The sequence below is a fragment of the Bos javanicus genome, chromosome 13 (assembly GCF_032452875.1).
Source record: "Bos javanicus breed banteng chromosome 13, ARS-OSU_banteng_1.0, whole genome shotgun sequence".
Lineage (NCBI taxonomy): Eukaryota > Metazoa > Chordata > Mammalia > Artiodactyla > Bovidae > Bos > Bos javanicus.
Window position 1 is genome coordinate 15,834,474 of NC_083880.1, and position 27,250 is coordinate 15,861,723.

At 43.8% G+C, this 27,250-nt stretch overlaps 1 protein-coding gene across 1 annotated transcript in view; it reads left to right on the forward strand.

Moving 5' to 3' along the window:
* The window catches only part of ITIH5 (inter-alpha-trypsin inhibitor heavy chain 5), an 84,335-nt gene that overhangs the window by 16,076 nt on the left and 41,009 nt on the right, over nucleotides 1-27,250 (forward strand). Inside the window, exons 3-5 of the mRNA XM_061435752.1 lie at nucleotides 8,923-9,086; nucleotides 10,286-10,387; nucleotides 12,588-12,838. Of these exons, the coding sequence (XP_061291736.1) occupies nucleotides 8,923-9,086; nucleotides 10,286-10,387; nucleotides 12,588-12,838 (517 nt within the window). The remainder of the gene's footprint in view (nucleotides 1-8,922; nucleotides 9,087-10,285; nucleotides 10,388-12,587; nucleotides 12,839-27,250) is intronic.

The window sequence follows — 27,250 nt, forward strand, 5'->3', positions numbered from 1 at the left end:
TCTAAGCCCACCCCCCACCCAACCCCCGCTCCGTGATCTGGCTCCTGCCTGGCTCTGTAGCCTTAGTTTACCCAAAGTTCCCTTGTATTTCACGTTCTAGCTGTGCCACACTAATCTGAACGTTCTCTACTCTGATTAATGAAGAGGATGTGGTGGCAACAGCTGGGAATGTCCTATCACTGCCAGCTCATGGACCCGCCCCCCCACCCCCCCCACCCTGGGACATGCTTTGATTTTATTCTGAATTAATTAGATACCCTTTTAAGGAAGCGCTCTGCTATCACAGATACCAACAGTGTTTACCTTTTGAAAAGCAGGAGTATCTTTTTGTTGGAGTCTCCTTGGTGCTTCGCAACTACTGGCCTGGTTTTCCTAGAATAATTCGCTGTCATACTTTAACCTCCCAATGGCAGATTCATGTCTTGGCATCCCCTTTGTAGCAGAGATTCTAAAATTTGCAGCAAAGATTTGTTTTGAGCGGATGTGGTGAGACACGCAGATACAGAAATGACCATCAGGAAGGAGGAGGTTTACATTCACAGGTCCCCAGGGACGAGTGGCATGCAGGGCCACGTGGAGAAGCACCAGGTCTCTCGGGGCAGCAGGGTCAGAGGGGAGAGCATGGCCAGGAGCCTTTATTGGGGTTTTTGCAGGAAGGAATTGATGAGTCAGGTTAGGGGTGCCGAGTAACCGTAGGACTGGGTGCTGGTTTAGTCACTCATTGTGTCCAACTCTTTGTGACCCCATGGACTGTAGGACTGGGTAGCTGAAATAATTTTGGCAATCTCTGGGCTACAGCATCTGGCCATGGGGTGATTTGGCGCAGGAGGAATATCGGCTGGTGTGCAAGGGCTTGGCAAAGTAGGTGGCTGGGATGGGGGTGGTGCTGTTACTGATTGGTTGTATCTTGAAGCTGTGCTCACAGGGCAACGTTTGCTATCTCCAGGAATCAGCTGACCCTGGGAGGGGCGGAGTAACCTCTCCAAGATCAAATCCCCAAATGCCGGAGCATTAGGAATATAGAAAATACTATAACAACGTAAAATTGATGTCCTGTGAATCAGGCACACAATCCCTACTGCTACCCCAGAAGACAAATGGAAAGGACATATAACAGACCCACCCCACCCCTACTGCCACCAGCATAACTCATAACATACTCAGCAGAAACCCCTACCTCTTCTATTGTATTAAGTTTTTTAAAAAATATTTATTTATTTGGCTGTGTTGGCACCTGGGATTTTTCATTGCAGTGCACAGGCTCAGTTGCCCCTAGGCATGTGGGATCTTAGTTCCCTGACCAGGGATTGAACCCACATCCCCTGCGTTGAAAGGCGAATTCTTAACCACTGGACCACCAGGGAAGTCCTTGTCTTATTAATCTTTAAAATTACACTCAGCCTAAACATTCACTTTTTTTCTTTAGAAGGTAATGTCAATATAGGGCTTCCCTGATGGCCAAGTGGTAAGAATCTGCCTGCAATGCAGGCGATGTGGATTTGATCCCTGGGCCAACAAGCTCCCTTGGAGAAGGAGATGGCAACCCACTCCAGTATTCTTGCCTGGAGAATCCCATGGACAGAGGAGCCTAGTGGGCTATAGTCCACGGGGTCACAAAGAGTCAAACACAACTTAGTGGCTAAACAACAACAGCAACTATGTCAGTATACACAGCTAATAAAATGTAGTAACAAGCACTTTATAATCTATAAAAGTGACCTATATACTAATATTTGTGTGCTGACTACAATCCCAGTTTTCAGTAATTTAATTTTTCTGTAGTATTTCTAAGTATTAAAACATTACTATTTTTCTTGGTGTTAAAAAAAAGGGATATAGAAAAGAAGAAAATACAGTCAATTGAGCAGGTAGCATGGTTCTGGCACTTTTACTTCGCTGAGAGCTAGTAATGTATGTATCTGTCTCCCTACTCCCAACACTGGCCATCTTGGTTCATCTTTAAAATTTTTTTTTTTTATTTTTTGGCCACAAAAACATGAGTGAGTCGTTTATGTTTTTAAACGACTCACGTGGGCATGCAGAATCTTAGTCCCCGATCAGGGACTGAAACCTCGTCCCCTGCACCGGAAGGTCCGAGTCTTAACCACCAGACCGCCAAAGGAGTTCCATCATGGTTTATCTTAAGAGATTATAGAATTTTTTTTTTTTCTGAACAAAGGTGATAATTGCCTGTTGTGTTTCATCTCTAAATAAAATGAAATATCACGCCATAGAATGTATTACTGCAAATAGGCAATTCAGAGCTGATGACATCCTCTGTCTACAGAGGGGAAATTATTTCCCCAAGGTGGTAAATACAGTCCTCAGGGAGGTGCTGTGTCGGGAGGTCTTCTGCTTCATGTAATAGCAGCATGAACTTTTTCTAGATAAGAAGAAGCATTAAAAAAAAAGAAGCAGCAGCATTGAGGTTTATTAATAGTTAAGATCTCTGGACTTGGGGATTCCCTGGTGGCTCAGATGGTAAAGAGTCTGCCTGTAATGCGGGAGACCCAGATTCAATCCCTGGGCTGGGAAGATCCCCTGGAGAAGGAAATGGCAACCCACTCCAGTATTCTTGCCTGGAGAATTCCATGGACAGAGGAGCCTGGCAGGCTACAGTCCACAGGGTCGAAAAGAGTCAAAAACGGCTGAGCAACTTCAGTTTCCTCTCTGGACTTGGAACCAGCCAACTGCCAAGCTCCATCAAGTGAGGGGAGCGGATGAGGTGGTTTCTGAGGTTCTCTTCCACCTCTGAGATGATTTATTCTAGTGGTTGAGGAAGAATTGTTAGCCCAGAATAAAACAGCAGGAGGATTATCCTCTTGGGAAGCGGCCTGGCTTCTGGCACTGCCCGTGGCAGACACTCCCGGTCACCTTTTCAATGGCATCGTGGGTGATTTGGGATGTCTTCTGTGTGGCTTGATCTTAAACGGCTCACATGAGTCACACGGAAACCTCTGATCCCTGACTAATTAAGACCCTCCCTGCCTCAAAACACTTTTCCATCTGTTTAGCTTTTGTAGGAAAAAATAATGAAGAAATAATTATGTCACAGGAAGGCTTGGTTTCTGCCCACATCCCTAAACAAAATACTGAGTCGAATACAAATATGGAAAGCATGTTGGATTTTTAAGCACTGTGCTTTGGCAGAGGTTGAGGCCACTGTTTTATATCCTTTCTTCTACGACACATTTTTGTAAACCTCTGCCATTCCAGGTTCTGTGCTTGTCTTTGGGGTGGTTCACCCCCTCACAATTTTATGTACCTGGCCAATATTCTTCACCCCACACGCCCTCCTCTCTAACTAAACTGCTCTATTCTTATGCCAGGAATGGGCTCTGCTTTATTCTTGTTTCTACGTCTTTTACATTTCTAGAATTTCTTTTTGTTCTCTTTCACTCCATACAAATTCTATATCTCTTTAAAAAGCTTTTTCTTACTCCTACGGTCTTCACCGTTTTTCTCTTCCTTCTGGACTGTGGAAAGTCTTCTAGCCAATAAATAAATACATATGCCTCCTTGTATCTTCCTGTGTTTCTTCCTATTTTTTTGCGCTTTCTTCCCCCCGCGCCTTGAGAGAACAGATTGCATGTTAATATTTCTTCCCGATCCATCCTAGAATGTAGAGTTGCACTTAACTAAATACTACTTCTTACCATTTCCTGTTGGGGGGATATATATTTTTCTTTAATTGTTCGAGATTCAGAAAATTCAGTTTTGTAATTGGTTTTGATTTTGACTCCATGCTGAGAGCTGTGCATGAAAAAAAAAAAAAAGAAAAAGGTCACGAGCCCTCTTTTCCACGTGTTTGCAGTCCAAGAGGGGCAGGGAAAGCTTTCGGGGATGGGATACAGGAGTGCATAATTGATGTTAATGGATTTTCAGCAGACAGTGCCATCACGGCCAGACAAGGGGTATTCGTGTCAATAACACAGCCTCCTGTGGGAAACCAGTAACAAGGCAGGCGCAGAAACACTAAAATAGTTTCTTGAAACTTTTTTCAGCTCATCTCTTGGGGCCATGAGCCATGAACTGTGCTTTGTCACATTTTAGTCGCAGTGAAATTCTAACTGATCATTATCTCATAAATGAGAACAAATCAGTGTGACATCAAAGATAAGTCTCAAGGGTACCGAGTGTAGCCGATCTTTCATTACATCAGAAACAGTACAGGGCAGAGACCCTCTACAAAAGAAGCTCAGCTTTGTTCGGAATGCTAGAACTGTCCTCTGCTTATCAAAGACGTAAACTTAACAAGGTTTTTTTCTATGCTAGTACTCAACTTTTGTGTAAAGAAGTGATAAATTGATAAGAAAAAAATGGGTGGGGGGGAATGTCAGAAGATGACACCAGTGCAGAAGGCATTCAGGTCCCTGCCCTGTCTGGAGTGCTCATGATCTGATGAGATGATAACTCTGAGGTTCACAGGTAACTTTTAAATCAGCGTTGTATTTACGATGTTTTGGCAGTTTTGTATTTTACTGGCTGTCTAACAGTGACCGCTGTGAAAGCCTTGAGCGGCCAGCTTCTGCAATCCTTTAACAGAAGAGGCAGGATTGGAAGTTAGGGACTCCCGATTCTTACACTGGGGTTTGTTTAAGTATCGTTAAGACTTTGACTTTATTTTTTAGAGCAGTTTCAGGTTTAAACCAAAGTTGAGAGAAAAGTGCAGATTTCCTATATACTCCTACCCTGACACAGGCATCACCTCTGCTATCGTCAACATCATTCTCTAGAATGGGACATTTTTAACCAAGATGAACCTGTATTGGCCCATCATAATCACTCAAAGTTTATAGTTTACCTCAGGGTTCACTCTTGGTGGTGTACATTCTATGGGATTGAGCAAGTGTTCAATGACATATATCCATCATTATTGGAGCTTCCCAAGTGGCCCTAGTGGTAAAGAACCCACCTGCCAATGCAGGAGACGAGGGAGATGTAGGTTCGATCCCTGGGTTGGGAAGATCCCCTGGAGGAGGGCACGGCAACCTTCTCTGGTATTCTTGCCTGGAGTATCCCATGGACAGAGGAGACTGGTGGTCTACAGTCCATAGGGTCGAACAGAGTCGGACACAACTTAAACGACTTAGCATGCATCCATCATTATCATATCAGAGGAGAAGGGGGCCGTAGAGAATGAGATGGTTATATAGCATCACTGACTCAATGGACATGAATTTGAGATTCCCTGGTGGCTCAGATGGTAAAGAATCCACCTGCAATGAAGGAGACCAGGGTTCGATCCCTGGCTTGGGAAGATTCCCTGGAGAAGGGAGTGGCTCCCCATTCCAGTATTCTTGCCTGGAGAGTTCCAAGGACAGAGGAGACTGGTGGGCTCTAATCCACGGGGTCACAAAGAGTTGGGACATGACGTAGCAACTGAACAACAACAACAAAACTGAGTATCTTCACTGCCCTAGAAATCCTGGGCTCGAGTGTTCACAGACTGCCCCTCCCTGCGATAGTTGTACTTTTGCCGTCTCCAGAACGTTATAGGGTTGGAGTCATACAGTACGTAGCCTTTTCATATGGACTTCTCTCATTTAGGAATGTGCATTTATGGTTCTTCTGTGTCTTTTTATGGCTTGATAGCTCATTTCTTTTTACTCTGGATTTCTTAGCTCCCCCTGTGTGACTGGAGGCAAGTACCCTATCCTGATCTTACGTTGGTTAAGCGATGGGATTGGACTTGAGTTTCTTCTTTTTTTCTTCATATTTGTCTTTGCAGCTTACACTATAACTTCTTCATTTCAGGGGTGTTTCTAATATGCAGAAGTCTAGTTCCCAAAACAAAACCAGTAAAATGTGTCATGATGAGACAGAGCGTAGAGTTTGGAATAATTAACCCAATATCTAAATGCAGCTCAAGGGCAACTCCCAACTAAAGCAGGGTTGTAAACTCAAACATCTAAAGAGACGAAGAGGGTGTGCAGTTTTTACTGTTGTATTAATTTCTCTCCAGACACCGTGGCGTCATGCAGCAGATTTTGTCCTAAAGAGACCAGATGTACATAAAGAATATTTTGTCATCAGTTATTCCTGATTTCAGGAATAATTTCTTAAAATCCAAAGCTTTATTCCTTACTTTTGGCTTTGCTTTATATTCTTGGATCTCAAAAGAAGATGTAATTTTGGTGATTTATTCAAGCCCTCTCAATTTATATTGTTGTTTAGTTGCTAGGTCGTGTCCAACTCTTTGCAACCCCATGGACTATAGCCCACCAGGCTCCTCCGTCCACGGGATTTCCCAGGCAAGACTACTGGAGTGGGTTGCCATTTCCTTCTCCAGGGGATCTTCTCGACCCAGTGGTTGAACCCGTGTCTCATTCTTGACAGGCAGTTTCTTTACTACCGAGCCACCTGGGAAGCCCTCTCAATTTAGAGATATTATAAAACTATAGCAGAAATACATGAAGTGTCATCTAGCAATATTAATTTTAAAAAGTGTTTCTCAAACATCAGAGTCCCTTAGAGGGCATGTTAAAACATAGATTGCTGGCCTGGCCCCTGAGATTCTTGCTCTGTGAGTTTGGGGTGGAGTCCGAGAAACTACATTTCTTCTTCTAAAATTTTTTATATTTTAATCAGAGGATAATTGCTTTACAGTGTTAGTTTCTGCTGTACAAGAACGTGAATCAGCTGTATGTATACATATATCCCCTCCCTCTTGAGACTCCCTCCGACCCTCCCGGCCCACCCCTCTTCTCATCACAGAGCACCAAGCTGAGCATCGTGTGCTATTCAGCAGCTCCCACTAGCTGTCTGTTTCACGCGTGGTAGTGTAAATGTGCAGGCTAAGTCGCTTCAGTCGTGTCCGACTCTTTGGGACCCTGTGGACTGTAGCCCACTGGGCTCTTCTGTCCATGGGGATTCTCCAGGCAAGAATACTGGAGTTGACTGCCATTTCCTCCTCCAAGGGATCTTCCCAACCCAGGGATCAAACTTGCTTCTCCTGGGTCTCCTGCATTGGCAGGCAGATTCTTTACAGCTGAGCCACCAGGGAAGCCCAGTACAGTATATAGGTCAATGCTAATCTCTCAGTTCATCCCACCTTCCCCTTTACCCACTGTGTCCACAAGTCCCTTCTCTGTGTCTGCGTCTCCATTCCTGCCCTGCAGATAGGTCATCAGTACCATTTTTATAGATTCCACATATATGTGTTAAAGTTTCTGCATTTTTAACAAAAGTTTCTGGGTAATACTGTTGTTGCTGATCTGTGGACCATATCTTGAGAACCATTGTTTTGAAATAATTCCTTCTCAGACCAAATGAGAGAACTTCTTTTCTTTTTAGGTGAAAATCTTTCAAATGCGGTTAATTTTTTTTTTCTACTTTAAGTTCAGCCACCGGATGAATAGTCTCCAAAACTCTGCCTTCAACCCCGCCCCTACTCTGGCTTGGCTCAATGCTTGTGATGAAGACACTTTGCTGAAATTATAATACAAAGAGATAGAAGCATATACACGTATTATGGATGCACAGAGATCAGTGAATAATTTTAACCAGCCTTTAAATTTGCACTTTCTAGCCACTGCCCTTTATCAGAAGCTTTAGGGATAAATGTAATTAGCATACACTTTCCTTTTTGGGGGTTCCAATTCCCCAAATACTTTCTTGAGCTCAGTGTTGATTTCATTGTATAATAGTGGGATTGTCATCTGAACGGAAAAACCCCACAGTATCATTTCTCTAAGTGGATATTGAAATTAATTTGGAAGTATGAGAATTTCTTTAGGCATGCTGTGATCTTGTGATCAATTCAGTGATCCTAGAAATGTGATCTAAAAATTTATAAAAGTGTTATGTGCTTCACATATTTATAAAATCCCAATAATGTATTAAATTCTTTAAGCAAAGTTAACTCTGTTAAATTGGAAAACTTGCATGTGTCTGTTTTTTTTTTTTTTTTTTTACAGTTAAAAAAGCGTTTTTTGAAGTAGATTTACCATGTTGTGTTAGTTACAGGTATACAGCAAAGTGATTCAGTTACATACATGCATATATCCATTCTTTCTCAGATTCTTTTCCCATATAGATTATTAGAGAGTATTGAGTAGAGTTCCCTGTACTCTACGGTAGGTCCTTGTTGATTATCTGTTTTACACATGTGTGTGTGTGCTAAGGCACTCAGTCGTGTCTGACTCTTTGTGACCCCATGGACTGTAGCCCTTCAGGCTCCTCTGTCCATGGGATTCTCTAGGCAAAAATACTGGAGTGGGTTGCATGCCCTCCTCCGAGAAAATCTTCCCGACCCCAGGATCGAACCCAGGTCTCCTGCGTCGGCCGGCAGGTTCCTTACCACTAGTGCCACCTGGGAATCCCTATTTTATACATAGTAGTGTGTATATGTTGGGTTTCCCTGGTGGCTCAGCTGGTAAAGAATCCGCCTGCAATGCGGGAGACCTGGATCCAATCCCTGGGTTGGGAAGGTCCCCCTGGAGAAGGGAAAGGCTGCCCACTTTGGTATGCTGGCCTGGAGAGTTCCATGGACTGTATAGTTCATGGGTTCGCAGAGTCGGACATGGCTGAGCAACTTTCACTTTCATTTTCATGTATATGTTAATCCCAGTCTCTAATTTATCCGTCCTACTGGGTTCATTTCTTAAAGCTGGGCTAAGCAGGTTGTTTCTCTGTCGTGTGCTTGTTCAGCTGTGGTTTTCTTACAAGTGAAGGGGGAAATCACAGGAACTCAGGACAAGACAAAGAAAGAAATCAATCACAAGTTCAAGGACTCCCAAATTGAAGATGATTTTCTCTTACAGAAAAAAAAGACCATCCCTACCCCCAAATGGTTGAATCATGCTTTTGTGGGCTATGTGTGTGGAAAATACTGTGTTTTTTAAAAATTGAAGTATAGCTGATTTACAGTGTTGTGATTCTTTCAAGTGCACAGCATACTGTGTGTTTTGATTCCAACAGAAAACGAAACCCTTGATGACGGAGTTTTCAGTGAAGTCTACCATCATCTCCCGTTATGCCTTCACCACAGTTGCCTGTAGGATGCTCAACAGAGGCTCTGAGGACCAGGAAGTCACGTTTCAGATGCAGATTCCAGCTGCAGCTTTCATCACTAACTTCACTGCGTAGGTGAACCCTGGAATGAAGATTTCTCTGTAGAGTGGTCAGGGGGAGCCTGAGATGCTGTGAGGACCACAGCCTTTGACCCTGAGAATATATAAATTCTCAACCCAAAGGACTGTCCATGGGAAAGAAGGTTGATTCCCTCCACTCTGCCTTCTTCTTTCCATCCCCATTTCCCCCTGCCTCCTTTTTATTATCTCTTCTTTCGTCCCCTTCATTTCCTCTTTCTTTCTCTCCAACAAATGTCTCCCCACCCCGGGCCAGGCACACTTGGGTGATTGGTCTACTTCTTTGAAAAAGATGAGTGTTGTTCTGCTCTAGAAATTCCTCTGGGGAGAAACAAATAAGCAAACAGATGAATAATGAGATTGCCTTCAGACAGTAGTGAGTGCTATAGAGATGACAGGTAGGATTGAGGGGGCTCTTTTAGGTCGGGGAGTTGGAGAGGTGGCTCAGAGGAGTCAGTTTTGAAGCTGACATCTGAAGGACCAGCCAGCATGATAAACCTTTGATAACTAGATACCATGTATTTCTTCTCTTCACCTGAACTAAGAGGTAAAGAGATGCAAAATAGGTGTGTGGGTTTAATTTTAGGTCTGGGCAGGATTCTAGTTGGTGCATCTTCTTGGAAGTTTGTTTGAGCAGGTCTTCTGTGTCCCTCCTGGAGAATCAGAGACACCATGGGTTGGCTCTTAACACATGGACCTGTTGAAATTTGCCCTAGAACGAAATGAGTGATGCAAGGGTAGTGCCCTAGTCTGGAATGCATTCTCAGTGCATATCCAGGAGGCAAACAAAAATATTTTCTAGGGTTGTCATGGTTATGAGCTCCATGCTTGAGTTTGTCTTGGCAAGCTGGCAGCACAGCTGTCTCTCTTTTTTTCTTTTCAATTAAAGATTTTACTTTGTATTGCGGTATAGCGGATAAACAATGCTGTGATAGTTTCAGGAGAACAGTGAAGGGACTCAGCCATACATATACAAGTATCCATTCTCCCCCAAACTCTCCTCCCTTCCAGGCTGCGACATAACATTGAGCAGAGTCCGCTGTGCTATACACTAGGTCCTTGTTGGTTCTCCAGTTTAAATACAGCAGCATGTACATGTCCCCTCCAAACTCAACTATTCCTCCTCCCATCCTTCCCCCCGACATCCATAAGTTCGTTCTCTTAAGTCAACACAGCTGTCTCTTGTGTTTCAGGCTTATTGGAGACAAGGTGTATCAGGGAGAAATTACAGAGAGAGAAAAGAGAAATGGTGATAAGGTAAAAGAGAAGAGGAATAAAACCATAGAAGATAATGGGTAAGTACCATTGAATTCAAGAATTAAAAGTCCACTACAGCCAAGTGTCAAGTTTTCTACCTCTTTGACTTCTCATCTTGTTTTCACCCTGTTTCAAGGATTTATCTTTTTATTTTTACCATATTAAGAATATATAATATAACTGGTTAACAATATAGTAGCTGAGGGTTTATGATCAAAAACCCACTCACCCCCATCCCCCAGTTCTCATGCCCTAGAAAGATCCACTTCTGATATTTCTGTAGTTTTATGGTAGTTACCTCCCTTATTCTAAATATTATGATTGTTGTTCTTGTTCAGTCACTTAAGTCATGTCCAACTCTTTGCGACCCCATGAACTTCAGCACACCAAGCTTCCCTGTCCTTCACTATCTCCCAGACTTTGCTCAGACTCATGTTCATTGAGTCGGTGGTGCCATTCAACCATCTCATCCTCTGCTGCCCCCTTCTCCTCTTGCCCTCAATCTTTGCCAGCATCAGGGTCTTTTCCAGTGAGTCAGCTCTTCTCACCAGGTGACCAAAGTATTAGAGCTTTATCTTCAGCATAAAAGTCTTTTCAATGAGTATTTCCTTTAGTATTGTCTGTTTTGATCTCCCTACTCTCTGAGGGACTCTCAAGACTCTTCCCCATCACCACAATTTGAAAGCATCAATTCTTCAGCACTCAGCCTTCTTTATGGTCCAACTCTCACATCTGTACATGACTATTGGAAAAACCATAACTTTGACTATAGTCTTGCTTTTTAAAAAATTTCTTGATAAAAATCAGATATTGATTATTGATTCTCTGCTGTGAAGAAAGAGGATTCAGCAGAATTATAATACTCCCACTTCCTCTCTGCATTCCAAATTTTTGCATTATTTCTTTTTCTTCTTCAGTATAAGCAGAGTTATACCATCCTAGATGAGCCCTGATATCTTCAATGGTAGTATTCTCTCTCCTGCATGTCACCCTTTTCTTTTCCTACTTAATCATTTACTTTTGCTTTGTCAGAATTATCAACATTTAAATTCTGATCTGTCATGGTATTTGAATTCTTTGTCTATAAACTGAATCCAAGCATTGAAGACCAATAAGTCAATTCACTTTGAATGACTGTAAATAACATTAACTGCAGAGCCACCTAGTATACTGAGATTTGTTTCCTTCTCTGCTAGCCCAGTTGAAAAAAGTATCTGTTCCTTTTGAAGAAAAATGATCACAGGATCTAGAGAAAATAGTGTGGGCTTTATGAGGATTATTATTAATTTTTTTTACACTTCACAAATTGTTCAGAATCATGCCACAGTTCTGTTCAGTTGGATCACAGCATGTATCTGCTTTCCTTTTTTAAAAAAATGTTACTTTATTCATTAATTTATTTTGGCCACGCCTCATCTGGTATGTGGGATCTCAGTTCCCGGACCAGGGATCAAACTGGCAGCCCTGCGTTGGCAGTGCGGAGTATTAACCACTGGACCACCGGGGAGGGCCCTGTGTGTTTTTCCTTGGGGTCACCTGTGTCAGTCGTCTTCCCCTTTGCCCCCTCGGGTCTGCGTCAGGGAGAAAGAAGTAGAAGGTTTCCGTGGTCTTTGAACTCTCTGCTCTTCAGGATTCCTCGAACCCGTATAACGTTCCTTTAGTGCAGACATTTGCTTCTCTTCCCAAAGCTAAATTCTAGTTTTTCTTTCTAATATCGACTGAAAAAGTTACGCGCAACCTGGAAGTCGAGGATTATGTTTTCTTGGGGGCATTTTTGAGGACCATAGCCCTGGAGACCATCTCTCAGGTAGCTCTGAGGGACTGTTCCAGAGAAGTAAGGGAGGACTAGGATATGGAGGAGGTTCTACTGAAAAAATAAATGTAGTTGAATATCAGAACATGCCTACTAATCAGAAAAAAATCCAGATCTCTCAGGTGAATGGTTTTAGTACTTTTATGTGTATGGGAAGGTGCAGGAGTCTGGGCTCTTTGAAATGAGTCCTTAGGTATGCACCTTAGCTACCTCTAACTATAACCTATAACTAACTATAGGTCAGGCTCCTATTTCCCTCCATCCTGAAGCCCTTCAGGGTGCATCGTGGGGATGGCTGCAGTGGCTGGTGGCTTGTTGGTAGGGAATGCTGAGGGTTCTCACTGAGAGCGCTTGGCTGGGACCATCTTGGACTTTAGGGTGCCTGGCTTTCTCCGATCCCCCATCGCCTTTTCTCTTCCTTCCAGGGAGAAGGGGACGGAGACATTCAGAGCTTCTGCGGTGCTTCCCAGCAAGGACAAGGCTGCCTTCCTCCTGAGTTACGAGGAGCTCCTGCAGAGACGGCTGGGGAAGTACGAGCACGTGGTCAGCGTGCGACCCCAGCAGCTGGTGGGGCGGCTGACGGTGGAGGTGACCGTGCTGGAGAGGCCAGGCATCGCGGAGCTGGAGGTGCTGGGGCTGCAGAACAGCCGGCAGAGGGGCAGCGGCCGGGGGCCAGGTGAGAGGTGCCGGCAGGTGTGTTCAGGTGTCCCAGTGTTAAAGCCGATGGCGCCCCTGCCGTCCAGGCCCAAGGTGAAGCGAGGATCTGAAGGACAACAGCCAAGCAAAGACAGTGCCCTGTGCATTTTTAGAGAAAATTTATTTATTTGGCTGCATCGGGTCTGGATTACAGTTCGGGGGATCTTTTGCTGTGGCACAGACTCTAGTTGTCCCGAGGCATGTGGGGTCTTAGTTCCCTGACCAGGCAGACACTTTACCATTGGATCACCAGTAAAGTCCCAGCAATGCCTTTTGTTAAAGCCGTGCTCTATCAGGAGACTTTACAATGTTCTCATCATCTCTCACTCTTGTGTCGCTTCTGGGACTCCACCCTTGGTGAGGCATCTAAAATGTTGGGATGATTATATATACGGACGTGTTTGATAATGTTTGTAGTAGCAAAAGCACTCCTTCATCCTAAATATTCAAGTACATGGATGTGATTAGTAAATTGGGGTTGTAAAAACAATTCGTCATATGATAAAGAAAAAAGAGACACATTTGTATGTACGCTTTAATGTTAAATATCGTAACTGAGATGCTCACCAAAGACTAGGAAGTCATATAAAATAATCATTTATGGGTGAGGGATGATGGGGTCATTTTCTAATAGTGTTTTATTTTACCTTATTTTTAAATACCGTGTTATCAAAACAAACATATAACATTAACAGAAACATCTAACTAATGTGCTATATTCTTTCTAAAATTAGAGAAAGATATGTACTGGAAATTTGATTTAGACCCAGACATTTGTGTTCATCAGCAGGATCACTTAATTTGAGTTTTTCTCAGATTTTAATTTTTTTAAAGTTAACTAATTGATTAATTTTGGACTGTGCTAGGTCTTCATTGCTTCGTGTGGGCTCTATGTAGTTGTGGTACTTGGATTTCTCTTGTAGATGGTAAACTCTAGGGCGAGCGGACTTCAGTAGTTGCTCCTTGAGGTTTAGTTGCCCCAGAGAATGTAGAATCTTCATTCCGGGTCCAGGCGTTGAACCCACGTCCTCTGGGTTGGCAGGCGGGTTCTTAACCACTGCACCACCAAGGAAGTCCCCTTATATTTTAATTTTTTAAGTAGCACTCTTTGCTGAGATGATCATGAAAAATTCAATCTAATTTAATTGCTATATTAACATCAACTAATAGTTTATATTTAATATTCACTTGCATTCGGCCTTATCCTAAATATATCTGTAAGGTCTAACGTCAAGTTGGATAACGATACAGATGTGCCCCCAAAATTGCACCAGGGTTAAAATGACAAGGCTTTGGGTACCTGTGACCCTGAGGTCAGGGAAAGGCTGAGTGATAAGAGATCGCAGAAAATGCAGAACCTGAATTCAACCCCTGTGACTGCAAGGAGGGTGCAGAGTCGCCCAAGAAGCCTTCTCGTACGAGAATATTTAGGGATGAGTTTGTAAGGAGACAAGAGAAATGCCTTGACATGAGGAATAAGAGAATGTTGTTAATCTTACTTGAGGGGAAAATAGTGAAGACCTGGAGCTGTTAGTGGGAAGAGTAAACGGTATGGAACCTAGTTGTGCCCCCAGCACGCAGTTCAGTGAACGACTCTGGATGAGAGAGGTAGTTTGCTCTCAAAGACTGGAGCATGGATGCAGGTCTTTGTTAGAAGTTAACTCCAAGCACTGAGTTTGCAGTCCGTCCAGATCTCATCAAAAGTTAAAGATATTGTCAAGAGACCTGACATTCAGAAATGATATGAGATAAAAGACATCATTCTTAGATCATTGAGGTCACCATAGGTAGGATTAATGGATTTGTGATCAGTTAAGAGTTAATATCCTTGAAAAAAATGACTTGGGCCCTGTGAGATCAGCTTACACATCTGTAAATAGGGATTATAACCGTCTCTCAGGGTCATTGAGAAGCTTTCATGCCAAGTAAAATCTTAATCATCATCATTATTACAATTACCTTCTATTTAGTTTTTCCTCTCCAAATCTTATCTCTCCTATTAGATCATAAATGATTTTGAAACAAGACTTTGTCAGATTAACCTTTGTCATCTTGTATTAGTTTTTTTTAAAAAAATTATCATTTATTTATTTAGCTTCATCCAGTCTTAATTGTGGCATGTGGGATCTTAGTTCCCTGACCAGGGATGGACCTAGACCGCCTATGTTGGGAGCATGGAGTCTTAGCCAGTAAACCACCAGGAAAGCCCCTCCGTACGGTATCAAACACTATGCCTTTTAAAGAGTAGAGAGCTGATTAGGTGTCTGCAAAGTAGAGAAGAAAAGGGAAAAAAGAAACGAAAAAAATACACACCTAAACTAATAACAAAGAATGTTTTAAAATTTCATTTTTTCCTAATCATAATTTATCAGGAAATTATCCCACATGGGAAGGATGGTTATCCTGCTCTAGAAATGAAGTGCCTGTGTGCCCTGCCGGGTTCAGAACCACCATGACTCTTCCAAGATGTGTCTGTGTGGTGGTGTGTGGGTCATCCTGTAAGGGCTAGGTCTGAATCCTGATGGTTGTTTGTAAAGTTGCTCACTGCTTATCAGCAGGGCCTGTGGGAATCTCTGAGGAATGTTTCCAGACCATTGATCTCCTGGGAATTTGTTTATTTTTAAGAAAATTGTTTTCCTGGCTCTTTGCACCAGACCAGATATCTGGCCTTGCAGAGCGAGAGATCTCACGGGCCGTTCCCTGGGCCAGGTGCGGTGGACTGGGGCCCTTTTTGCTCTTCAGTCCGGTCCAGAGCTCAGCTGCTGCTGTTCCTGCAAAACAGCCGCTGCAGGAAGGAGCCAGAGGCACAGGATGCTGTGATTGTGCCTGGATGTTGTTGCATGTGTTCCAAAAGCACCCGGGCAGAGATGCAGCTAGAATAGAACTGAGACCCGGACGTGGGCTGCGAGCGTGTGAATGTGGACTGGAGCCAGTGCGGGCCGCTGAGGTCAGACTTCTGGATGTTCTCTGAGCAAATCTCTATCCACTGGACCCTCTGATATTGTTAGGGAAGCAGTTCTAGATAAGAATGACTGTGTGCTAGCTACTAGACTCGGCTTGTGCACACCAGACTTCTAGGACAGCCCTCCCTGGGAGCTTTTGTAAAATACTTAGGGTGTGAGTTCAGATTCCATGTCTCCCCCTAGGTCCATAAAAAGAAGAGAAAGCCTAAAAGCTGTGGAACCTACTTTTGCCTCAGTTTCCTTGTCTGATGTGTTCAGCCCATGGCTATTGAACCATAAATGAATGAACTTTGTCTCAATGTGAAAGCCAATGCTGTGAGACGTAATTTGCAAGTCAAAGCATTCTACTTTCTGGATTATTAAAACAGTTAACTTGTGTGTGTGGTTCAAACTCTAACAGGTTACAAATTGGTGTTCAGTGCAAGACCACACTCCCTCTCTCTTCCTTCACCCTGCTTCCTTCTCCCTCAGTAACTTGATGATTTGGGGGCTCAATGGAACAAGAGTATTTGAAATTCATTCTTTTCTGGAGCATCCCTGGATGTCTGACGATCTTAAGTCATAACCTGGATAAATATTCCATCTATGTGATTGGTTTAAAGCTGGTTACTTCACTCTCTAGGTTAAAATCTCAAACTTCTTGTGGTCCTGTGGCACCTATTGCCCTTTCCATGATTCAAAAAAAAAAAAAAAAAAAGCAAAACAAAAAACTGGTTGGGGCCATAAAATTTTCTTTTATGATCAGATCCCTGATGGCTCGGAGTAAAATAAAATGAGATAAACAATATTAGAAATAAGGTACCTAAGGGCCTTTTTCATCTCCTTTGGCTTTATATCAGTGATGCTCAAACCTGGCTATACCCTAGAGTCATCTGGAGAGGTTAAAAAAAAAAACCACATGACTGAGTCCTCATTCAAACACTTGAATTAGAATTTACCCAGGTTAAGGCCTCGATAACTGTATTTTGAGGTGTGATATTCTGAGTCTATTCCATGAGAAACTGAAAATTTTATGAGTGCTTTTAATTTATTTATTTGTAATGCTCAAGAATAATGCTCAAAATTTTTCCTACCATTAAACAGATATGGCTCTGTGACTTGCATAGTTTATCCTTTATATTCTTTGCTCATTTCTTTTTAAAATTTTTATTTATTTACTTTTGGCTTTGCTAGATCTTCATTGCTGCATCTGGCTGTCTCTAGTTGCGGTGGATGGGGTGTGCTCCCTAGTGGGGGTGTCCGGGTTTCTCGTTGCTGTGGCTTCTCCTGCTGTGGAGCACGGGCTTTAGGCATGCGGGCTTCAGTAGCTGCGGCTCACCGGCTTAGTCGTTCCAGGGCATGTGGGATCTTCCCAAACCAGGGATTGAACCTTTGTTTCCTGCATTGGCAGGCAAATTCTTAACCACTGGACCACCAGGGAAGTCCTGTTCTTTGCTTTTTTTAAAAAAGCAGTTTTATTGAGGCTAAGTTTGCATAGCATAAAATTTACTCATTTTAAGTCTTCTAACTCAGTAATTTTTGTACACTTGCAAAGTTGCGCAACCATCAGCCCAATCCAAGTTTAGAACATTCCTATCACCCCGAAAAGCTGTTTGTGCGTCTTTGCAGTCACTCCCTGTTCCAGCCTCAGCCCCAGGCAAACACTAATCCACTTTCTGTCTCTCTTTTCAGACAGCTGCATTTTTCAAAGCACCCCAGGTGGTTTTGACAGTTGGTAAATGTTAGGAGCCTTACTTTGGACCTCCCGGCAGAATGTATGGACATGAACTCTATTAGGATCCTGACCCATAGAAGCAGCTTTTTTTAGATGAATTATTTTATTCATTTATCTTTAACCATTTTAAAAGTTGAAGTATAGTTAATTTACAGTGTCGTGTCACTTTCAGGTGTACAACAAAGCGATTCAGTTATATGTACATGTGTATCTATTTCTTCAGATCCTTTCCCTGTATGTACTGTCTGTGCTTAGCCGCTCACTCGTGTCTGACTCTTTGCGACCCCATGGACTTTAGCTAGCCAGGCTTCTCTGTCCATTGAATTCTCCAGGAGATAACACTGGAATGGGTTGCCATTCCCTTCTCCAGGAGATCTCCCTGGCCCAGGGATCAAACTGGGGTCTCCTGTATTGCTGGCAAATTTTTTACTGTCTGAGCCACCAGGGAAGCCCATATATAGTAGTATATGTTAATCCCAAACTCCTAATTTATTTCTTCCCTTACCCCACCTTCCCCCCTTTGGTAACCCTAAATTTGTTTTCCATGTCTGTGGGTGTATTTCTGGTTTGTATGTAAGTTAACTTGTATCTTTTCTGGAAAAAAAAAATTATGCTTTAGGTTTTTAGAACCCATACCCGCGCCACCCCCACCCACCCCGCCCGCGCCCCCACCAAGTGCTCTGCAAGGAATGTGTGCTCATTACCCTTTACCTGCCCGGAACTCAGCCTACAGCGTGCTTTTTAATTGTATCACTCCTAGGTCAGGTTCCCATAAAATAATCCTAAGAACCAAGAAAACTTCATTAGAAAGAAGAGAAGCACTAGAAATACAGTTTCATTACCTTTGATGTTGGAAGATGAGATTGTTGACTCTGCGGGGGTCTTTGAGGATAAATTAATGACCAGTCTTGAGTCCTGCAAGCTCAAGTCACCTTTGACTGCCAGCTAGACTTGTGTGTATCTACAGTGTCTTGTGTATCCGTAGACACCAGTGAGGAGTTGGTTGAATCTGTTTAAAAATCATATTTTTCTTTTCCTTTGCTTGGTCTGGTAACCTCTGACCCTGCCGTTTGCTGTAATGGCTCTCGGGATTGTAATGAAGGCAACTAGCATGGTGCCTGCCATGGAATGGGTGCTCAGTAAGTATTTGTTAAGAGAATTTAAGAATAAATAACTGTCAGCAATGAAGATGCCATTGGGGTTTCAACACCTTCCTGGTTTGTTGTTGCTCAGTTGCTAAGTTGTGTCCGACTCTTTGCGACCCCATGGACTGACTGTATATAGCATGCCAAGCTTCTCTGTCCTTTACTACCTCTTGGAGATTGCTCAGACTCATGTTCCTTGAGTCAGTGATGCCATCCAACCACCTCATCCTCTGTCACCCCCTGCCTGGTTTAAGTTGGTTAAGTTCTCCAGATCTTGGGTATGGCTCTTATTCTGTTGTGAAGGAGGGATTCGGAGGCAGAGTTTGGTTCCAGAAGACTTGTTTCCAGAATTGCCAGATAAAAGAGGGGATGCTGGGTTTAAATTTGAAACTCCAAGTAAACAACGTGTCCCATGCAGTATCTGAGACATGCTTATCCTAGAAAGTCACTGGTGGTGTATCTGAAATTCAGATGTGATAGGGCATTCTTTTTCTTTGCTAAAGCTGGCCACCCTGCGCTATTAAAGCCTGCATTGTGACTAACGGTTCACCCCCAGCTCCGGTTCCCTGCTGCCGTGTGTCCCTCCCCGGGATCCAGTCTCCAGGCTGCAGCTGGAAGGGTATGGCCCCGCTTGGCCTCTGTACCTTTGCCAGGAAGCAATCTGGCTGTTACGTGAGGGTTTCCAACATTGTTCGGTGCAGAAATCACTGATGTATGAATCATTTGGCTCCAAGTCGGGTCTGTTTTGTTTTGTTTTTAATGCTAATAGGAGGACCCACGCTATCTCGTCTGGTCGTCGGCTGTAGCTGGGTGGGGGTCAGCTGTGAACAGGATGGCTCGGAGCCACCCGGGAGGGTGACCTTCTCTTTCACTTAATACTTGTAAGCATCCTCCTCTTCTTCAGGATGCCTCACTCTGCTTCTTCCTTTTCCCTGCTGTGTTAGTTTGCTATACGAGGTGGGATGTTGTCCGGGCAAATGGCACTGTCTGCCACAGGTGTGACTGAAACCAGAGGTGGAAGCATGTGCCATGATTTGACTAGAGCACTGCCACACCCATCAAAACACTTTCAAGATGGTCCTCTTGAAGGGCCCCTCCGTCCACCTGCCCGAGTATGTGCTGACCTGTTGAGCCGTGTCCACGTTAAACGTTCCAAGAGCTCACAGTGAGTCCTCACCGTGTTCCTGCTCTGTGCTACGATGTCCACGGCCCTTGTCATGGCCCTTGAAGAACTTAGAGTGGGCAGTTTTTAAAAATTCACAAAAGTGTTTTTCTTTCATTGACATGCATTTGATTTGCAACGCTGCATTAGTTTCAGGTGTACGACGAAGTGATTCAGTTTACGTATACACATATCTGTTCTTTTTCAGGGACTTCCCCAGTGGCTCACTGGTAAAGAATCCACCTGTCATGCAGGAACCATAGGAGATATGGGTCTGATCCCCAAGTCGGGAAGATCCCCTGGAGGAGGACATGGCAACCCACTCCAGTATCCTTGCTGTGGACAGAGGAGCCTGGCAGGCTACGGTCCATGGGGTCACAAAGAGTCGGACATAACTGAAGTGACTTAGCATGCACGGAACCTTCTTTTCCAGATTCTTTTCCATATAGTTTATTACCGAATATTAAGCAGAGATCCTTTTTGATTATTATTTTATATATATTGTTGCTATTTAGTCATTAAGTCACATTTAACTCTTTTGCAACCCTGTGGACTGTACCCGCCAGGCTCCTCTGTCTGTGGGATTTTCCAGGCAAGAATACTGGAGTAGGTTGCTATTTCCTCCTCCAGGGGAAGCTTCCTGAACCAGGGATCAAACTCGCATCTCCTGCATTACAAGCAAATTCTTTACTGTTGAGCCGTCGGAGACACCCCATTTTATAGTATATATGTTAATCTCAAAAGCCTGATTTATCCCTCTCCCCGTTCCTCTTTGGTAACTATAAATTTGTTTTCTATGTCTGATTTGATATGTGTATATGATGCAAAATGACGATCACAGTAAACCTAGGTGACATCCCTCACAGTTACAGAATTTGTGTGTATGTGTGAGATGAGAACTTTTAAGATTGGCTCCCTTGCTGCTGCTGCTGCTGCTAAGTCGCTTCAGTCGTGTCCGACTCTGTGCGACCCCAGAGACGGCAGCCCATCAGGCTCCCCCGTCCCTGGGATTTTCCAGGCAAGAGCACTACTGTATTATTAACCTTAGTCACCATGGCGTAATTATATCCCCATCACCTTTTCCGTTAACACTCTGCCGATTGGCCTGAATTTGTCTTTTTTCGATGAAGGAGGGTAGTTGCCCAATTCTTCATTCCCTCTGTTGAAGAAATCTCCCCACTGGAGCCCAGGTGAGCAGGTGACATAAACAAACACAGGCAGTTTGACCTCTTTTCCAAGGGGAAATGAGGTGTTTGGAAATGCTTTTGTAAAATCCCCGGGTGTTGGCTGCTTTTCCCTGACAGTGGGCGAACCCAAGGCCCACAGGAAACAGAGGCCAGGAAATCCCCCATCAGTTGACCGAAAGGGGAGTAGCGTTCAACTGATGCCCTTGACTGTGGTTCTTTGCTGTACACCTTTAGACACTGTGCATAGCAACTGGCTTTCCTTTCCTCCCATGTGGTCGTCTAGGAGGGGAATGTTTGTCTGTAAATAACATCCTGTTCTTTTCACCCTTTATGCAAAATAAACAATGTCTTATCAGTACAAGATAGAATCGGTGGGGAAAATAGGAGTTTTTAAAAATTATTTGTTTATGTGGCTGTGCTGGGTCTTAGTCGTGTCGCATGGAATCTTTAGCTGCAGCTCTCAGACTCTTGGCTGTGGCATGTGGGATCCAGTTCCCCGACCAGGACTCGAACCCCAGGCCCCATGCGTTGGGAGTCTTCGTCACTGGGCCGCCAGGGAAGTCCCAAGAACAGGAATATTTCATACCACTTGTATGTGTGGTTCTGTACCTTAAGAGGGCTCCTTGGAGAATCTGGTGAAAGCTACAGACATCTGTCCCGAAAAAGGTATACATGTACCGTTTCATGCCAAATTCTGTATGTAATTTCAGGGAACTCTTGAGAAACCACTACTTCCACAACCTTTATAAAGGTTATTCCCTATATGTGAAGTGAAAGTGAAAGTCGCTCAGTCGTGTATGTGTCCATGGAATTTTCCAGGCCAGAATACTGGAGTGGGCAGCCTTTCCCTTCTCCAGGGGATCTTTCCAACCCAGGGGTCAAACCCAGGTCTCCCACATTGCAGGCAGATTCTTTACCAGCTGAGCCACAAGGGAAGCCCAAGAATACTGAAGTGGGTAGCCTATCCCTTCTCCAGGGGATCTTTCCAACCTAGGAATCGAACCCAGGGTCTCCTACATTGCAGGCAGATTCTTTACCAACGAAGCCAGACATTGTTGAATTCCCTGTTATGAATGTTCCACATGATGTGCCTTTTTTTCCTCCCAATAATGAATTTTTTTTTACTAAGTTTTCAGTGGTATAGAGAAACCTGCTATTGGAAAATGTAAACTATATGTTACCAAAATGTCTTTTTTTTCTCGTGAGTTGCCTTTCATCCTAGACAGAATAACAAAGTGCTTCTTGAGGGAAAGAGGCTGGGGGCTAGTATGTATTGAGCATTCATTGTGTGTCTGGTGGGACTTCCTTGGTGGCTCAGACAGTAAAGAATTCACCTGCAATGCAGGAGCCACGGGTTCGATCTTTGAGTCAGGAAGATCCCGTGGAGAAGGGAATGGCAACTCGCTCCAGTATTCTTGCCTGGGAAACCCCATGGACAGAAACCCCCTGGCAGGCTACAGTCCAGGGGGTTGCAAAGAGTCTGACACGACTTAGCAACAGCACCATCCTTAGTTCCTTTTAGATGTGATGTCATTTAATTCTGACCATGATTCTACGATGTGGATTTGAAAGGCGTGGAACTAAGGCTCAGAGATGATAAGTCAGTCTTTTGAGTCTATCAAACCCTGGAGCCCACTTCCCTTGATATTGTATGGGTTCTAAAAAACATTTTCCAGTTTATTGTATGGGTTCTAAAAAATATTTTCCAGTTAAAAAATATGGGACTTCAGACAGGAAGAAGGCCTTGTGGGGATGCTGATGACCTGAGAAGCAAGGCAGAGTGGGTGGAGACAGACCAGTCAGTGCATCTTCAGGGGCTGCCCTAGAGGCAGTCCTGTGCCCGTGAAGGTCACCTTGCAGGAGACCACTCTTGCTTGGCTGAAAACAGGGAGATGGCATGAGAAGACAGCTTCCTCCAATTCAAAGTAATCACGAAGTTCACTGCTAGCCCTGACCAAGTGGGTGTGAAGAAGGGCAAGCCAGGATATGTGGGTTCTCATGAGAAAAGTGGGTCGGGTTCTCATTCTCTTGGTCTGCTCCCAACCTGTTCCCTTGCACTCTTCATTATGTTTAGGACACATCCCATGATTGCTGAGGGCCCTGCTAATAAATTAGCTCATTGTGCTTCCGATTTTGTGGCAGGCAGCAGGACCCCTGTTCACGCGGAAGAAAAGCTAAATAGTATTATTCTGCTTTTCGATCTTGGTCAGTCATTAGGGCAGCCTCATTGATTTTTTTCTCTGTCTAATAAAAAGAGGATTTTATGTTCTACAAATACTTCCCTGGAATTTTTCCCAGTGGGCCTTTATATTTTTTTTGATAGGTAGTGGAAAATTCTTTGGGTCACATTGACTGTCTGATACTTAGTGGGTGGAGGTCAACCTCAGGAACTGGGCTTCTTGGTGAATAACCCGGTTGGGGATCAACCCACTCTTTGAGCACATAAAAGAAGCCCATTTATAGGAATCTCATGAATTTTCATCACGCACTAGCAAACATCAGAGGTCAGTAGGAAACTAAAATAATAATACACTATCCTTTCTCATGGCTTATATCAAAGAGGCTAGTCAAATTGATTATGAAGAGAGAAATTATACTTTTTAATCCTTGGTGCTTTCATTCAACTATGAATGGTATTAATTCAGGGTAATTGTAAAGACCATTTCAACAAGAAAGACTTGGAACATGAAATGGTAGGTACATCCTGACAGTGTTGTTGTTCAGTCACTCAGTCGTGTCCGACTCTTTGCCACCCCATGGACTGTGCGTGCCAGGCTTCCCTGTCCTTCACCGTCTCCTGGAGCTTGCTCAAACTCACGTGCATCGAGTCAATGATACCATCTAACTATCTCATCCTTTATCGCCCCCTTCTTCTGCCTTCAGTGTTTCTAGCATCAGGATCTTTTCTAATGAGTTGGTTCTTTGCATCAGGTGGCCAAAGTATTGGAGCTTCAGCTTCAGCATCAGTCCTTCCAGTGAACATTCAGGGTTGATTTCCTTTACAATTGATTGGTTTGTTCCCCTTCACAGTGTAAAGAGAATAAAATCTCATTTGTGTCAACTTTGAAGGTTAGAGGAATCTAGTGCCGCCTGCTCACAAAGGCATACCACCACTGTCTGTGCAGGAGCCAGAATCACCTGGGAAGCCTTGTGAAAATACGGATCCCTGGGTCCCACCTGCAGGGTTTCTGGGACGAGCCCAAGAACTTGTGTTTCTAGCAAGTTCCCAGGTGATAGCTGCTGGTCCAAAACCACAGTAGAGCTGGTCTGTATCACCTGGCAGATGATGAACTCATCTAGGGTTTGCTGGAGCACTGCTAGAGAGACGAGTTGTGAAACTGCCTCTGCCAACAGGACATCTTTCTTAGAGCTGAGGGATGCGGAGGGCTTCCCTGGTGGCTCAGTTGGTAAAGAATCTGCCTGCCAAGCAGCAGACTGCCTGCAGTGCAGGAGACCTGGGTTCAGATCCCTGCGTCAGAAAGATTCCCCGGAGAAAAAAATAGCAACTCACTGGAGTTGGACTCAGTCCAATTCCCCAGAGAAGAAAATGGCAACTCACTCCAGTGAGTTGCCTGGAAAATTCCATGGACTGAGGAGCCTGGTGGCTACAGTCCATGGGGTCACAAAGTCGGACACAACTGAGCATGCACACTTAGGGACGCTGCACAAGGAAATGTTTCCCTGGTCCTCGTTCTGCCAGCTAGTACACTGTGTAATGCCACCAAGTATTACCCTGAGTGTATAAACGGCCACACAAAAAGATTCACCCTAAGGCAGAGGTCCACTTGACAAATAATACTATGTTCCATCCTGGGAGTTACTATTCAGTCTCTTGTGCTATGCAACTTTCAGCAAGTTTAAATTTTTTTTAAAAAATTGGGGTATGCATAGAATAAAGTGTATAAACCTTATGTGTGTAGCTTAAGGAAGTTTTACATATACACACACACACACACACACACACACATATATATATATATACACACATATATATACACACACACACCTAGCAGTTACTTTGAAGTCAACATGTAGAGTATTTTCAGCACCCCACAAGGTCCCCTTATCCTCTTTCCCAGTCAGTGTTTACCCTCCCCAAAGGAACCAGTATGCACTTCCTTTTTTTTTTTTTCCTCCAACAGATTTATTTCTTTCAAGGAATGGATTTTGAAAAGAAAAACCATGGGGCAGACAGGCATGAAATAGATGTAAGCTGTTCTGCCCATTGCTTTATAATCCCAGCACACTAGTACAGAGAATGCCCGGTACAGAACACAATAAAGGGTCAGAGATGGAGGGGTTCCCTTAGGCAGGGCTGAAGACTTCAGTCTCTGGAATTTGGAGTTGAGGCTGCAGTCCCGGTTTTTGGATGGACCACTGGGTGTGTGGTACAGTCCATGCTTTTAACCAGATTTGAACAGAACGGCCACTTGGCCCGGGTAGAAGTGAAGTGTTCGGTGTCACGTGTCACATAACTCGTTCCTCCCCACGATGCAGTGCCAGGTGGGGGTGTGCTTCTTGCCACACTCCTTCTTGATACGGGCCGCGATGCCCTTCTGCATATTATATGTCTCCAGTGCCTGAGTAGCAAGTCCTCAGAGTCCTGTCGCATCTCCTCTGACATGTCAGCATTCTTGATCATGGCCTTTGGGTCACCAAGAAGCAGGGGCTGGCTGGCTGCGACGGTCCCTGAGGGAGGGGTTGGCAAGGCTCCCACCCGTGGAGAGAGGCCCCAGTATGCTCTTTCGACCGCTGTGAGTTTTGCCTGCTCCTGAGCTTCGTGTAAGTGGGAATAGTGAATACTTTCTTCTGTATCTTATGTTTTCACTCAAAATGACTCTGATTCAACCGTGTTGCCAGTAGCAGTTGTCCTTTCCTCTTCCTTGCATAGAGTGTCCCAAGTGTGACACGATGTATTATTTCATGTCTGTTCACGTCTATTCACTGTCACTTCGATTTTGTACCTGTTTCTGGTTGATGATAATGTTAGCAAGCATGACTGCTCCCCATGAATCAGAATGGTGCTAAGTACATCACATCACCACCATGTCAAGAGTGAGTTTGGTAGACCACAAATCCATTGTACAGATGAGATAACTAGGGCTCAGTAACCTGCCCCAAATCTCATAGAGAACAGGTGGACCCGGTATCAAGTGCAGGTCCGTGTGACCCTCCTGTGATCTCAAGTGCTTAGCTAGGGTATTTTCATACCTCTCACTCTTGGTGCCTGACCAGTAATCATCCGTGAGAGACGACTCCAGAGAACACAGGCTGGTACTCTTCATGGTCCCCTGGAGAGTTTCCCAGCACCTTTTTCTCATGAGCAGTTCTGTGGGAAGTATTCTCTTACCTACAACTGACTTTCTGCAAGAACAGACTTCCCTGTTTACTACCTCTCTGGTCAGTCCTGAAATTCCTGCCCTTGGTAAGTATTAAAAATAGAAGAATCAGTTCTGCCTTGTGGTTCCTGGTAAGGTTACACCTAAATGGTGTCTTAAAATTAATTGTCTCTTTTGGTGAAGGAAATGTTTAAAGTTCCTTTGACTTTTGTCTAATAAGTCCTTAGCAGAAGGAAGTTTATTCTTAGACACAAATTACCATGGGCAAATGATGCCTCATTTCCTTTTTTGTTTTGCTAATTAAGGATGGAAAATTGTTGGTCAGCTTACTCCATGGTATCAACTTGAATAGACTTAAAAAGAGAATCTGATGCTTTGCAGCAATTTCAAGCCAGCCTTTGATTCAGTATCTGGATTAAAAGTCTCCACATACTGATGTTTAGGAATTCCTCATTTTCCTATTCTTCATAATGCATGCAAATCTCAAAAAGCTAGTTGCTCAACATATAGACACAGTTTTGATTGGATTTACAAAGGTGGGTAGTCTGTGAAATAATTCTCCATAGTGTGTCTTACTGAAAGAAATGAAAGTTAGGAGGAAAACGAGATTGTTCTTTACTTAGTATATCATCTCACTCATTTTTCTTAAATCACAGAAAAAAATCATTTATCTCTTCCTCTTTCTGGAATTTTAATTTACATCCTAAGTTTCGTGCTGGGGAAGGCTTTGGGCAGTGTTTTTTTAAAAGAGTCATAAACCTTCTGGACAAGCAGCACGTGATGAGCGCCAAATGATTGATGGAGGAAAAGCACCCCTTATGGAAGAATTGCGTATGGAAGGAATGAGAGAATCAGAAACCGCCGTTTTGCGACTCTGATGAA